The sequence below is a fragment of the Tetrao urogallus genome (assembly GCF_951394365.1).
Source record: "Tetrao urogallus genome assembly, chromosome: 5".
In the NCBI taxonomy this organism is placed as follows: Eukaryota; Metazoa; Chordata; class Aves; order Galliformes; family Phasianidae; genus Tetrao; species Tetrao urogallus.
In genome coordinates, this window is record NC_136818.1 from 49,905,813 (window position 1) to 49,919,046 (window position 13,234).

General features: G+C 38.8%; 1 protein-coding gene across 1 annotated transcript; it reads right to left on the bottom strand.

The window, feature by feature from the left end:
* Positions 1-281: 281 nt before the first annotated feature.
* On the bottom strand, positions 282-5,554 carry FFAR4 (free fatty acid receptor 4; the record flags this gene model as incomplete). The annotated part of the gene is made up of 3 exons (XM_079535966.1): positions 4,933-5,554; positions 4,386-4,514; positions 282-686 (listed from the first exon to the last, which is right to left on the bottom strand). The coding sequence occupies exons 1-3, from the start codon at positions 5,461-5,463 to the stop codon at positions 282-284; spliced, it is 1,065 nt and encodes a 354-aa protein (XP_079392092.1). The 5' UTR covers positions 5,464-5,554.
* Positions 5,555-13,234: the final 7,680 nt, after the last annotated feature.

Sequence of the window (13,234 nt, forward strand, 5' to 3'; positions counted from 1 at the left end):
TTCTACTAAGTACTTACTTTGACTATTTTACATTCACCAAGTTTGCTGCCATATTTCATTTTCTTCCAGTACAAGCGAAGAGTTCAATCCATTGGATTAAATTGTGCAGATCTTACTGAGGCAAAGCAGTGAGGTCAAGATGATTTTACTTTCTGGAATGCTTTTTTTTTTTTTTTTTTTGGCCTCCTTTGGCATATAATGCTATAGCATGATAACCTAGTCAAACTGGGATAGTATAGACACTGATATCCAAAACGAGTCACTGTTCAGACTTCAAATAATTATCTGGTAATGACAGATAAATGAGATTTTTCACGTTTACTTCTTGCAGAGGTTTCCGAACCAGCCCCAGTACTTACAGGGTTCCCTGTACAACAGAGGAGAATTTCCTGACATTTACGTCTGAAATGGGCAACATTATATAAAACTGGGTTGACAGCAGAGTTGGCAAATGTGAATAGGACTATCCAGAAGAAAACTGATGGCAAAATATTTAAATCTTGTTTGTAGTTCTGGACTAAAATAAAAAAAATAATTACGATAATTGGGCTCCACATGATGAAGAAGGAGATCATCAACACAATGAGGGCTCGAAATAGTTTGTAGTCTTGCTGGGAAACACGAATCTGATGGTTTTCTGAGTAGGCCAATCCAGCATTTAAACTTCTTCTTGATGCTTTTGTAATCTGCAGTAAAACAGAAGAAAGTAACATTTACTGACACCTATAGAAAAATTCTTAATACATTTTACAGGTGCCAAAATTGATCTCGGTATACGATGTTTCTATTTTTAAAAGTGACCACAAAAAAGGCATTGCAGAATTCCATGTTTACTTTTGTTAATGGTTCCATTTCAACATTTTTACTTTACTAGCAAGGTTTTCTTCCTCACAGCTGTGAATTCACATCAGTATTATTGAAGCCGGGAGTTCTCTGCCTGGCTCTTCACAAGCCATAAAATTTCAGCATAAAATAGAGCCTTAATTACTCATGAAATCCCATTAACTTCAATTTATGACTTCATTTGCTCTATCTAAATAAATCCATTGATCTTTCCATAAATGCAAACTGGAACATAGCTAGCAATCCTGTTGATGCACAAGAACGAACAAAATCTAATTGTATGATTGCTATGCTGGTATTATAAGGTAGGTATTAGAAGCAGCATGAATCATAAATCATAGTATATTTTAAATTTGAATGGGATTTTAAGTTTTGTCAAAACTCTTAGTTTTTCAGTCATTAATCAGAATTGCATTCTGTGAATTACTCTGAATTCCTACAGCTTCTTTCATCACTATGAAAGTCTCTCTGTGTCTTGTAAGCTTACTGACTGATGTAATAGACCAGCGTATGGCTAGTTTGGGGACTATACTATTCATGGGTGCATCTCATCTGTCATTAGATAGAATGTTGAATCTTGAGGGCTTGCAGAAAACTTTAAATCCAGAACTCCGATCTCAGTGTCTTCACTGATGTTTGCACGGCAGATTTAAAGTCTAATGGATCTGTGTATCTGTTGCAAACTAAATAAAATTGAAATATTTTGAAAAATATACTAAATAACTGAGGTGCCCTTTTACATTCTGCATGGGTAAAGAAGGGGTGTTTTCAAAAAGTTGGGTTAATTTGGTGTTTAAGTAGGAATTCAAAAGCATGAGAACCTTGTTTCTGCTTGTATGTGTGATATATGCCATTACCAGTAACTTAAATTCTAATACTAACACTTAATAGTTTCCTTGTTTAGTTAAAGATGATAATGGTTATAGACTTTGAGAAAACTGTTAGTCTTACTGCGGTTTTCTGACATTCTCACAGAGATTGATGGCCTACAATAAGTATTTAAGATTCTAGACTTCTGGCAAAATTATCAACAGAATGTAGGTGTATAGATCAAAACCTGTGATAGAAAAATGGGCTTCTCAGTAGTTGTTAATCCTGAGGAGACAGTCTCATGAGCTGCTTCTGTAGGCAGAGGATTCTGATGTTTTAAATATGTAAAACTATTGCAGCTTGATCATATCCTGCAGTATCTACTTGAAATCCAGAAATCAGGCTAACTCTGAAGGATTCAGTACAAGACTTATGAGCAAACACTGTCTGCCTTCGTAAGGACATGCTTTGTGTAAAATACTACTAACTGATACTCACTTTGACTATAAGAGTGCAGACTTTTAAACATTTATCCAAAAAGTGGAAAGAAACAAGTTGAATGCCCTCCTTGACTTCCAGTTTTCAAAACAACTAAAGAATCTCTTCAACCAGCAGGCCTTGTATCTGTCCTATGAAAATATCCCTCGTATTTCCTGATGGAACTGCACGGGCTAGAACTAAGAATGCAAGAATCACTAGGACTGCATTTTAATGAAATGTTCAATTGAAGTGGGGTGATAGTGATAAGTTTTGGATCCCTCTCTGGTGTGCTTAGCATAATGAATCTTGATAACTACAGTGGGCACCTGGACCATGCTCTGAAGACCAGAAACTTAAAGGTCATGTATATACAAATAATGTCCTCCCAGCACTAATTTCTTTATTGGTTCTTGCCTCTTCTCTAAATCCACAGGGGTTGAGTCTTGCCTGAGAGAAGAAACACTGCAAAAACAATTCAGTTAACAAATTGTGCCTTCTGATCTGTCATATGTGGGAGTATTGCAAAAAATTAATGTTCAGATTCTGATTATCTTTAGGTACCTTTGGAGAGTACATTTCCCATCAAATTAGAAGTCTTATCTTTGTAGTCAATCATCATCATTGGTGCTGTCTTATCTGAATACAAAAATGCTTTGAAGTGCTTGCAGTAACTCAGCATCATACTGTGTGTAGTTATCATAGAGTGTTCTCACAAAGTTAGAGTGAATCTGTTCTTGGGAATGACTCAGGGATTAAGATATTCTCCAGCTGAGTTCTGGTTGCTTCCTGAATAGCTGTGTGAGAGAGAAGATCCAATTATAACATATGGGAACCTGCTATAGGCCTCATTCCTTTTTCAGTTCAGGAGGAATGGTAACACAATCTAGCATCTGTGTTATCAAGTTGGAAAAGAAGTGCAAGCATAGCAGCATGGGACTGATTTGTAATCCAGTATCTGAATACATGTTTGGGCCTCTAGCTCCCTATATACCACTGTGTTTTCTAAATCTACCAGCTTCATCTGAAGTCTGCAAGAACACTGTTCTTGTCCTGACCTCTGACCTGGGACTGTGGCATTTCATGGTATGCAGGTTTTTTTGCAATTCTTTCAACAGACTCAGAATCTCCACTGAGTTACTGTATGCTCTTCCCCTACAGCTAGTATGAGGTTGCACAAGGCAAGTACTTTGCTTCATTAGAATATGTTTGCCTGATGCATTTACCTCAAGATTGTTATGAGGTCAGAGCATAGGGAAACGAAGAGATTATGATTTTGACTATGAGCCCGATCGATAACAATACATGCAGAGCCTGGAGTGTAGGTCATAGGTTCATGGTAACATCTACATCTAGCTCTGCCTCATTTACTCACAGCCCCTGGTGCTCACCATTTCACCAATTAATTCCTTGCTCAATAATCTGTGTATTCTACAGTTTCTTTCAAAAACTTAAAATGTTCCTTATAAATAATATGTTTAGTTGCATAATAGAGGAACCAGTAATATTGTTGTTACTAAAAAAAAAAACAGGCATTCCAGCACTTAGTTTCAAGTTTTCTGATTCTTTTCCCACTTAGCTTTTTGAAGAGGAAGGGGTATGAAAAACGTTTTTTTTAAGGAATTTAGGTATCTAGAATATACACTGTGATGCCTGGTGTCCTGGCCTTATATTTCAACACCTACTCAGAAAGAGCATGGAGGCAGAGTACTTAGTTTATAGTCTTCGTCTGCAAAGTCAGAAGCTGTGGAGATGTAAGAGTACTCTAATAAAACCTGTGAGCTACAGACATATGCAGAAAGCAGAAAATCAGTAGATCTAAAATGGGAAGAATTTTTATTTCTAGTCCTGCTTTTCTTTGCTTTCCTACAACTCTCTTGTGAGTCCCTATGGTTTAAGCTTAAGGAATGCAAGATGCAGTTTTATATTATTTCTGACACTAAAGTCTTTTAGCATTTAAAAGTTTGACAGTCTTTAAATGTGAATAACACATAAATGGATACGAGTATTAAATACTATATATAAATGAAGGACAAACTTTATATTGGACTTCTGGTAATGTGATGTTCAAGTATGTCCCTAGCTGAAAAGTACAGACTGTTACTTACAGGTTGAAATGCCTTTTTTTTAATCACATGCTCTTCTACTTGAGCAAATAATGCACATACTCTTTAGGTGTATTTATATACAGTGATGATACATTGATGCCTAATGAATTACTGTTTATTTGTTCTATAGCAAAGTTTTAAAAATACCTGTAAGATTTTGGAATAACTGATGATAATGATTAATCCTGGTATTAAAAAAACAACAACAGCATAGGTCACATCCCAGACTATTTCTCCTGCATGGCTGGGCCAATCCAAGGTACAAATATGAATCTCCTGTTTGCAAAGGAAAAAGAAGAAAATGAACATTCCACAGTTATTTTTCCGCTTATGTTCTATTTATCTCTCTGTGTGACCAAGGAAAAATTGACTGCAGCCTAAATAGAATCTGTGAAAACTTCCCATTCAAGCAAAGCTGTCGATTACTGTATTACTTTATATTTTTAAAAGCCCACATGTGTACAGATAGATAAGTTAGATGAATTGTCCACAATCTTACTACTACCGTAAATTCCATATCATATGCTAACAGCAACTTTAAGATAGAAACATATGGACTTAATAATGTATTTGAGTGTCACGTTGGATATACTTTTGCATGCATTTCAAAATACCAGAATGAAAAACCTATGCATGGCCACTTTGTACAGAGGCAAGCACATGTGCTGGATGGCCATCCAGCTTTCACCCTTACCTCACCAGTGACACTGGGCAGCTGCACCACAGTGAAGAAGCAGCAGAGCGGCAAGGTGACAATAGCGGCAAAGCCCCAGATGAAGAGGGTAGCAGCCAGCAGCTTGCGGCGGCGGAAGGCAGTGTGGTGCAGCCGAGCAATGCTGATGACCCTCTCCAGGCTGACGGCTGAGAGAGAGACAATGACAACAGTGCCACTGAGGGTCATCACATAGAAGAGCATGTGGCAGATGACATCGCCCAGCACCCAGGTCTCGGTCCAGCGCACGATGCCAATGAACGGGATGGCGGAGATGAAGAGCAGGTCGGCACAGAAGAGGTTGAGGACGAGGTAGTTGGCAGCACACAGCCGTTGCTGCCGCCACACCAGCAGGCAGATGCCCCAGATGTTGCCCACTAAGGCCAGCAGGAAGACGAAGCCCAGCACAACCGACTCGCCGACACGCAGGGCCGTCACGTTGCCACCTCTGAAGTCTGAGAAGAATGGGAAGTAAGTCTTGTTCTCCCCTGGTGTGCACTCAGCCCCGACCATGAGGGTGGCTGGTGAGCATCAGAGTGCTGCTGCAAGCAGCGGCACCATCCCTTGGGGAAGGGCTGCACTCCCAACCACCACGGTGGCACGTGGGGTGCTCTGACACAGGGCCGGGGGGCTGGCTGCCATCCCCCTCCTCTTCTTCCTTCTGTCTCCGCTGCTGAGGGCTTGGCTGTGCCAGCCGTACAATTTATGGCCCTCATAGTGCAGTGCGACAAGGAAGTGGGAGGGTAAACACAGCACAGCTCACACAAAGGTGAGGCTGCGTGCATGAGGAGGCAGTGACGGGCTGGGTGTGAGTGGGGCCTCCTGACACCTCCCCAGGGAGGGCATGGGGCTGAGCGGTGGCACCTCCATGCCAAAGGAACCTGGGCCTGACCACTTTCCTCATGACAGCTCTGCTTTCAGACAGGCCCTTTAAGTGCCATGTGGGCTGGGGAGGCCTTGCAGGCTGCTCCAAGATGCTTCCTTCTGCTAAAAGCACGTGCACAAAAACACAGGGTGAAACAGAAGCCCCAGGAGGGGCTTTCAAGGAGGAATGGCTGTGCAAGCTTGTCTTGGGAGGCAGGAAATCAAGCTCTGTCCTAAGGTAAAAGAAGAGGGATTTATTGATTTCCTCATGTCTTGGCAGGGACCTTGGAAATGTGGTCTTGTGCACTGCCTGTATTAACTGTAGTCCCATGTGGAGGGGAGATGTCACCATACTGGTTTTTGGAATTCTTACACTAGGTTGACTAGAGTCCTACCTGTTGTCCATGTTATGAGTTCTGGCAAAGAAACCTTGTTAATCTAGACATAAGTAGAAAATACAATCTTTTCTCAGGATATTAACTTCTGAGAGCAATTGCTCAAATGCTAGAGGTGGCCTTCCTGCTTACACTCTGGGCTGGGACTGAAGCATATAAATGGTCAAAATCAAGCAGATAATGCCTTGTAAAAGAAGATAAAATGTTTTAAGGAACTGTGTAAACAGTTGTATAACTTCAGACAGCTCTAGATGAGTGTTTCATTCACTGCCAATGTAAGTGCTTAATGTGTCTGTTACAGGCTTTGGCATATGGAGCTACACCTTTTGATTTTCCTATCAACTGTTATTCTAAGTGAAAGTTGTTCCAAGCCGATGTATCAGCACAGCTCTGTAAGGAGACATTGCTTTTGCAGTGTTCTGGATGTGATCTCTGCAATGAACCCGTTACTTAATGGCATTAGTGGGGATTCCAGAACCCTGGCCACAGTTTATATTGGTTCTGCCATGGGCTGATCCTCTAAAATATGTAGCAGATCTTTAAAAACAGCAGATACCTTCCTGGTATCCTACCAGGCCTGGGGCTTTATACAAGCTGACAAGCTAGTCCCTAAGTTGTGGTTGAATAGCAATAGCAGTGATGTGGCCAGTTCTGAATAGGAACTGGGATGCAGGAAAGAGCCATTGTTTAGAAGCTTGTGCCTGTGCAAAAACTTGGAAGGCATTAAAGGAATATGTAGTGAGCAGCTGACAAACAGTAGCACAGATTAATGAAAATCATGAGTAAAATCTTCAGCCCCTTTGGTATCAATGAAAAATTAAATCAGAACCTGATCTTATCAATTCAGGGTAAAGTGAACACATTTGAAACAGAATGGGGGAAAGAAAATAGGGAGCAAAACATCCAAAGCAGCATTATTGAAGAAGTTAAGATGTACTCCATCAGAAAGGAAAAGAATGCAATAAATGAACCAAACGTTTGAAAATGGATGATACTGAGAATTATCAGGACATATCCTTGATCTTTAGCAAGGGTTACCTTTAGCTTTGGTCCTTAGATGTGAACAAGAGCTCTCTTTGGTATAAACCAGTTGTTACTCAAGAGTACCAAAGCAAAATGTTACTTTCAGAATGCCATCAGTGAATGAGTTTCACACTGCTGTCTGCAGAAAATACTGTACAAGGTACAAGGGGACTGTAGAGGTGTTTAAAAAAAAACCCAGCATATTATAATGGGGTGTTATCAAATGAATTGGAGTTCCTTGCACAAAAAAAAAAAAAAAAAAAAAAAAAAAGACTGATTATTCATGAGTCTAATGGATCCATTTACCTAAAATAATACATTTCCCTCCATGAATTACAAAAGCTATGTTTGCCATTGAATAGCTACAATCATAGCAACCATCACAACGTGAAATCTGAGGAAGGGAGGAATCGTAACCTCAATATAGCTACTCTTGCAGTACTGTAATAGGTGGGTGCTGTGTACAGTATATAGTCCATGCATGCTTATGAACAGGAAGTGATTAGCAAAATGCTTGGAAACCTGTTACAATGTATCATTTTTTCAACTTAATTTACATTCAGAAGCAATGAAACACAGAGACAACTCCAATCTAGAGTTCTAGACTGAATGAAAGTAGTTGGGATCTCTGATGAGCTAGCTAGCCAGCCTCAGGAGTTAAATGTCATGTTTCTTTTTTTTAATTTATTTTTCTGGTCCTGATTAACGGCTCTAGTCTTTCCTTCTCTGTGGCAAGTAAGTGCTATGTTACCTGATATCATAAGCCAAGCTCGGTTTTTCAGATTGTTCCCCTGACAACCATGAACTGTCATGACAGATGGGGGTAGTTCAGCTTATTTATTTCTTGTTCATAAGAAATACTCCCATGGAGAGGGACATTCCAAGCTAGGCGATGTTGGAGATGGTCTTTTTTTTTCCATTTGGACGTGACCATGGAAAGGTTTTTGCCTTAATAATTTCTTAATAATCTCTTGCATGTAAATTGTTGTTTAGGTCTTTGGGCAGTATTTCCATGCACCCATGTCACAAGTAAATAACATTCACTTTTGTAACGGGTGTGTTGTATATTTACTGTTTGCTGAGTCATATAAGTTTGTTGCGTTAGAAATATTGACTCTTTGTCTTCACAACAGAAGTTTCAAGCTGGCAGGTGACTCAAGCTATGTCTGTATAATAAGAGTTTCAGCGTTAGGTTTCAACGCAGATTAGCTTTCTATTTTCATTTTTTTCTTTCATATACGGTTCTTGTAGCTCTTCTGCTTCTAGACTTGAGTTGTTCTGTTTCTGTGCTTGGAAGAAGCTATGCCACTGTAGTATTTGTTTCAGATACAAACCTGCTTTTAGCTATTCTGCTTTTTAGAGAGTTTTCTAGCTGTTCACTCAAGTATGTTTTCACATCAGTGAGCTGAAGCATTTACACCAATGTCCAAGTGACTATTCTAAATTTGTAGTGCAAATTTGAATGCCCGTGTTTGTATTCATGTAGTAGAAAGCTCACCCACTCCAGAGTTCATGGGAAATAGCAGATATTTTACAGATCTGTGTGACTGTATCAAATACTGACTCTTTGGTTTCTTTTGGGAAGCCTTATTTTCCTGTGGTTACTGTCCCTCAGAAAAAGGCTGGGAGCTGGATCAGGTTTTTTGTCAACAGCACCACCAGAAATTTTTGTCAAGTTTTCTTATGTCATGTAGTAAAGGAGGCATTTCTCTGTAAGCTAAGTGCGTATGTAAGTATGGAATCCACATAAGGGTGAGTTCTTCCTACAGTCGTAATCTGTGTTATGCTACACTCTATGCAGAGCTTCACAAGGGTGACTCAGCTCCAGCTGGGCTCTCCTGACTAAATGTAGTTTCCTGTAAGTTTAAGATACTGTATTACATTTACGTATCTTGAACCTGGATTTCAGGAGTTCCTTGCCCTTACCAAGGAACTGAGACCAGAGCTAGATGTATATAGAGTATTGTAGTCTGATATTGAAGCACCACTGAACTTAGCAGCACTGCTCTTCTCCTGCCAGCCCTGCCCCAGCTCTCTGATATTAATTTTCAGTTATGCTTAAAGTTACTTACATTCCTGCTGATGAGATTTAATGCAGATCCACCAAAGAATATATTGTTCCTCTAGAGAACTTACAAACAAAAATCGTCATCAACCTGTCTTCTTCATGAGATGTATTCAGATCTTCTTTGAATACATCTGTGCACTGGATTGCACACAATCATGTCATAATTTTCTCTCATATTCCACAGACAGTAACTAGAGAATGCTCTTACTTACATACTGGCTTGCTTTCTTTCCATTATATCTTAGAAGTGACTTGATGAGATAAGCAGAGATTCTTCAGGTCATAATCAGGATAAAAGCTTTCATTTTGAAATTCAGGCATTTCTGAAATAATAGGCTACAGAGTAACTCCCTGCAACCAAAAAGTGCTGTCCTTCTTGAAGAGGTTTGTGCTCAGCTAGCACAGATGAGAGAAACAGAAAAGCCATTCTTGCACCACCAGTGAGAGAAAGTACAGATAACTCCTTTAAGTCATGATGTAAAACCCACTGACTTCCCAAGTGTAATGCTAAATCATATTAATTATTTCCCCCACTGCTCTCATGTTTTTTGTTATCTGTGGCTGGTTGGGGTCCGATTACATTAGAATTTAAAATGAGATAATTAAAGAGAAGCAGCATACAGCCTCTCGTAAGCCATGTCCAGACACATGGACACTTAAATTAGGCTGTATAGTTTTCCATCTAATTGAATGAGATAATACTGACCAGATCATACTTGTTACATTAATAAAACTTGAACTTTTGCTAATGCAGTGTGCTTGCTCACTACTTTGGAGAAGATCAGAGAAATTAAACCTGGCTGCACTTCTGTCAGGAAGCAAGCTGGTACTGATAAAGTCCCAGACTTCTTTATTTGAAGGATGTTCTGAGGCACTTCGTCTCTCTCTCATTTTGAGATTTCCCACTCAGCTTGAAATACTTAGGCTACCATTTGGCTAGAAGGGCAGCAGAAATGAACTCGGGTCTTTGGAATGGATTAGACAGTTTTATGTCACTGTCCCTGGGGAGATTTTACAGCCTCAGTGAGTAGTGTTTCACTGCTTATGTATCCCAACCACCAGAACGATTTTCCTTATGTCAGTTTCTTGAAGTACAGTACTTGAAATTAGATGTGGTCTTCCAGCTAAAACACTCATCATTATCATGTAGAAATATGTGTAATACATATAACAGTCTGTTTATTCATTATGTAAAACTGTACAATCTTGCAAGTAGGATAATGTATCACACTCCATTTCTGCAGCTTTCCTGAGAATTTGATAAACTGTCATACCACTGATTTTGCTTTTAGATAGTTGATTATTTGTACCTGTAATAGCTACTGTATTCATCCTGTTTCAGCTCATTAGTCTTGAGAAACTGAAAATTAATGATGTTCTCTGAAGAGCTCTTAGTTCCTACCTTGGATTATCTCAGACTTCATGCATACAGTGCTGCAGCATTATGTGCTTCATTTTTGAAAATCCAAAGTAGTTTTGGAATCAAGTAGATTAATCTGGAATTGCCTAATACATCCGTTATTTAATCATTTCATGTTTTCACAGGAGTTCAAGGGAAACCTAGGAGAGAAATCCGGAGAGCTACTAACGTATGGGAACTGTGTCTGGCTCTTAAAGCCTGAGATTTTCAGGTCTCAGAGATGAGATACATCACCTGTCCTTATACTCAACATCCACTTGATGCTGCTTGTCAGAGATACTGTAAGTTCCAATCATGTAAGTCAGAGCAGAGACCCACCTTTAGCTGCATTTATGTTCTAGTAGCTATGAATTATTGGTACTTAAATATTATAGCTTTTCAACTACTTGTGCTACCTGTGGTATAGGCTAGAGGAAATAATTACATTTCCCTGCATTAAGAAACTAGCATTTGAGACTAAAGTTCACATTAGCATTTTTTTTTCTCCTCTCCACAATAAGGAAAACTGCAAGTATATGATATGACTCCAAGTGTCAGCTCTTGATGGTCTTTTTTTTCTTTTTCCAGGAATTGAAGTTAGGTTGATTTTCTCTAAATTCATATGGCTTTTCTTCTTCCTCGTTAGGTATCATGCTTTTCTTTCATTTCCTCTGAGTCTTAAAATCCCACCTACCTTCCATAGGCCTCAAACATCATAGCATGTGGATGATCTCAGGGAAGTCCTTCACTGTTCTTGTCTGGTAGATTCATAACCGCTCAACCTTGTGTTGTGTCTTGAAAATAGCCCAAACGGACCTCACCTGTGACAGTGGTTCTTTTGAATACCTGGAGACTTTCAACAAGATCATTCCTTACTGCAGGGAACAGATCAACTGGGCTACCAAATTGTCATGTTTTTCAAATTAGAGGAAAGAAAAGATTTGGAACTGCTACAAGTAGTGTTGTATGCACTGTAGTTTGTATTATAAGACAGTGTATCTTTCTTGTATGATATAATTTTTATCATCTTTACAATGAAACCAACTGCTACTGTAATCTTAACTGTTCAAGCACATACAAGATGTGGAAACTAATAGGTTGATTGGCAGTTTAAAATAGAACTGCTATATTTTCATTACTTGTAATCTCTCTCCTACATCTGCTTTGTCACAGAGATATCACGAGGGTGGCACTATTCCCCATAATCTTGTTTTGAGGACACCATGCCATTCATGGTAACATTAGCTGCCAGACAGAGGCATCCAGTTCTCTAAATATTTGTGGGGCTCAGCATGATTCTTTTACAGCATAAAAGGCACTATGCCTTCCTGCCATAATACATTTGTGTGGTTAAAGTGGTTTATAATATAGCTCGCCTAAACATCTGTAAAACAGCTGTTGGCACAGCAAATAACTGCACAAGATTACCACGATCGGGACTGAGAAATAAAATTGCATGAGCAAATAAGTGATGAAGAGTTGACCGAATGGTTCATTGGATACAATCTCACATTAAGTTGATGAGTAAGAGCTATCTTTCAGTTGCTGTTACTTCATTAGGAGTTGTCCTTGTATAAAAAAGACATTTTTGTATTAAAAAAAAAAAAAAAGACATTTGCTAGGCTCAGTATAGCTTTCATCCCAATCACACTTACACATCGAAAGCACTTAATTCAGTTTCTATGTACAAAGAACCATATATGTGAAAGCCAGGATTTATTAATATGCTGTATTAATCCATAAGCTTTCCTAGACTGACATCTTCATATGATGCAGATTTCAGAGTTTTTTCAATGTTGAAATACAGTTGTGTTAAAATTCACTTACTTGAAATAGACATAAGAATAGACTGCTGGAATACCAAAAGTGTTTGAGATACCAGCACTTTTTTTTTTTTTTCTTTTTTGAATTCTTGCCTTAATTATTAAACTTACAGCTAAGTCCTAGCAGTAAGACAAGCATTAGGTAGAAACCCACCTTTTGTAGACATAAAAAGAGAGAAAAGCAGCAGAACTTTTACAGGACCTGTTTACATTCAGGAAAAAAAAAAAAAAACTTCAGTCTTTGAATCTTTCTTCACTTCCAGTGACCACAGGAGAGAGACAGTGATATGACCTGCATGCTTTATGAAAGAACAAGAGTGCCCTTCTATGGTTGGTAGTAATAACAAATTGGTGATTGTGCATTCAAAGTAAGACTTTCCACACTCAAGAATTTCATTTTGCTACTTTTCAAACAACATCAATGCTGTACAAATGTATCATTACATTCTCTTATGTTGCACCAACGTAAGTGCAACATAAGATAGGTTATTATATATAGACCTAAGCACATTAAAATCCAGAGGAGGTGTTAGAATAACAAAGCACTTTAAAAAAAATATCAGGCTATCAACTTTATCGGAATCCCCTCTATTTAGTATTAAATAACGGAGCAGCTAATGAGCTGCAGTCTTTTGGTCCTCCTTGGTAGCACCCGCTTTAATGAGAAAGCATTTTAAGCTAATTTAAGAAAGTCTAAATTATTGCAGAGAAG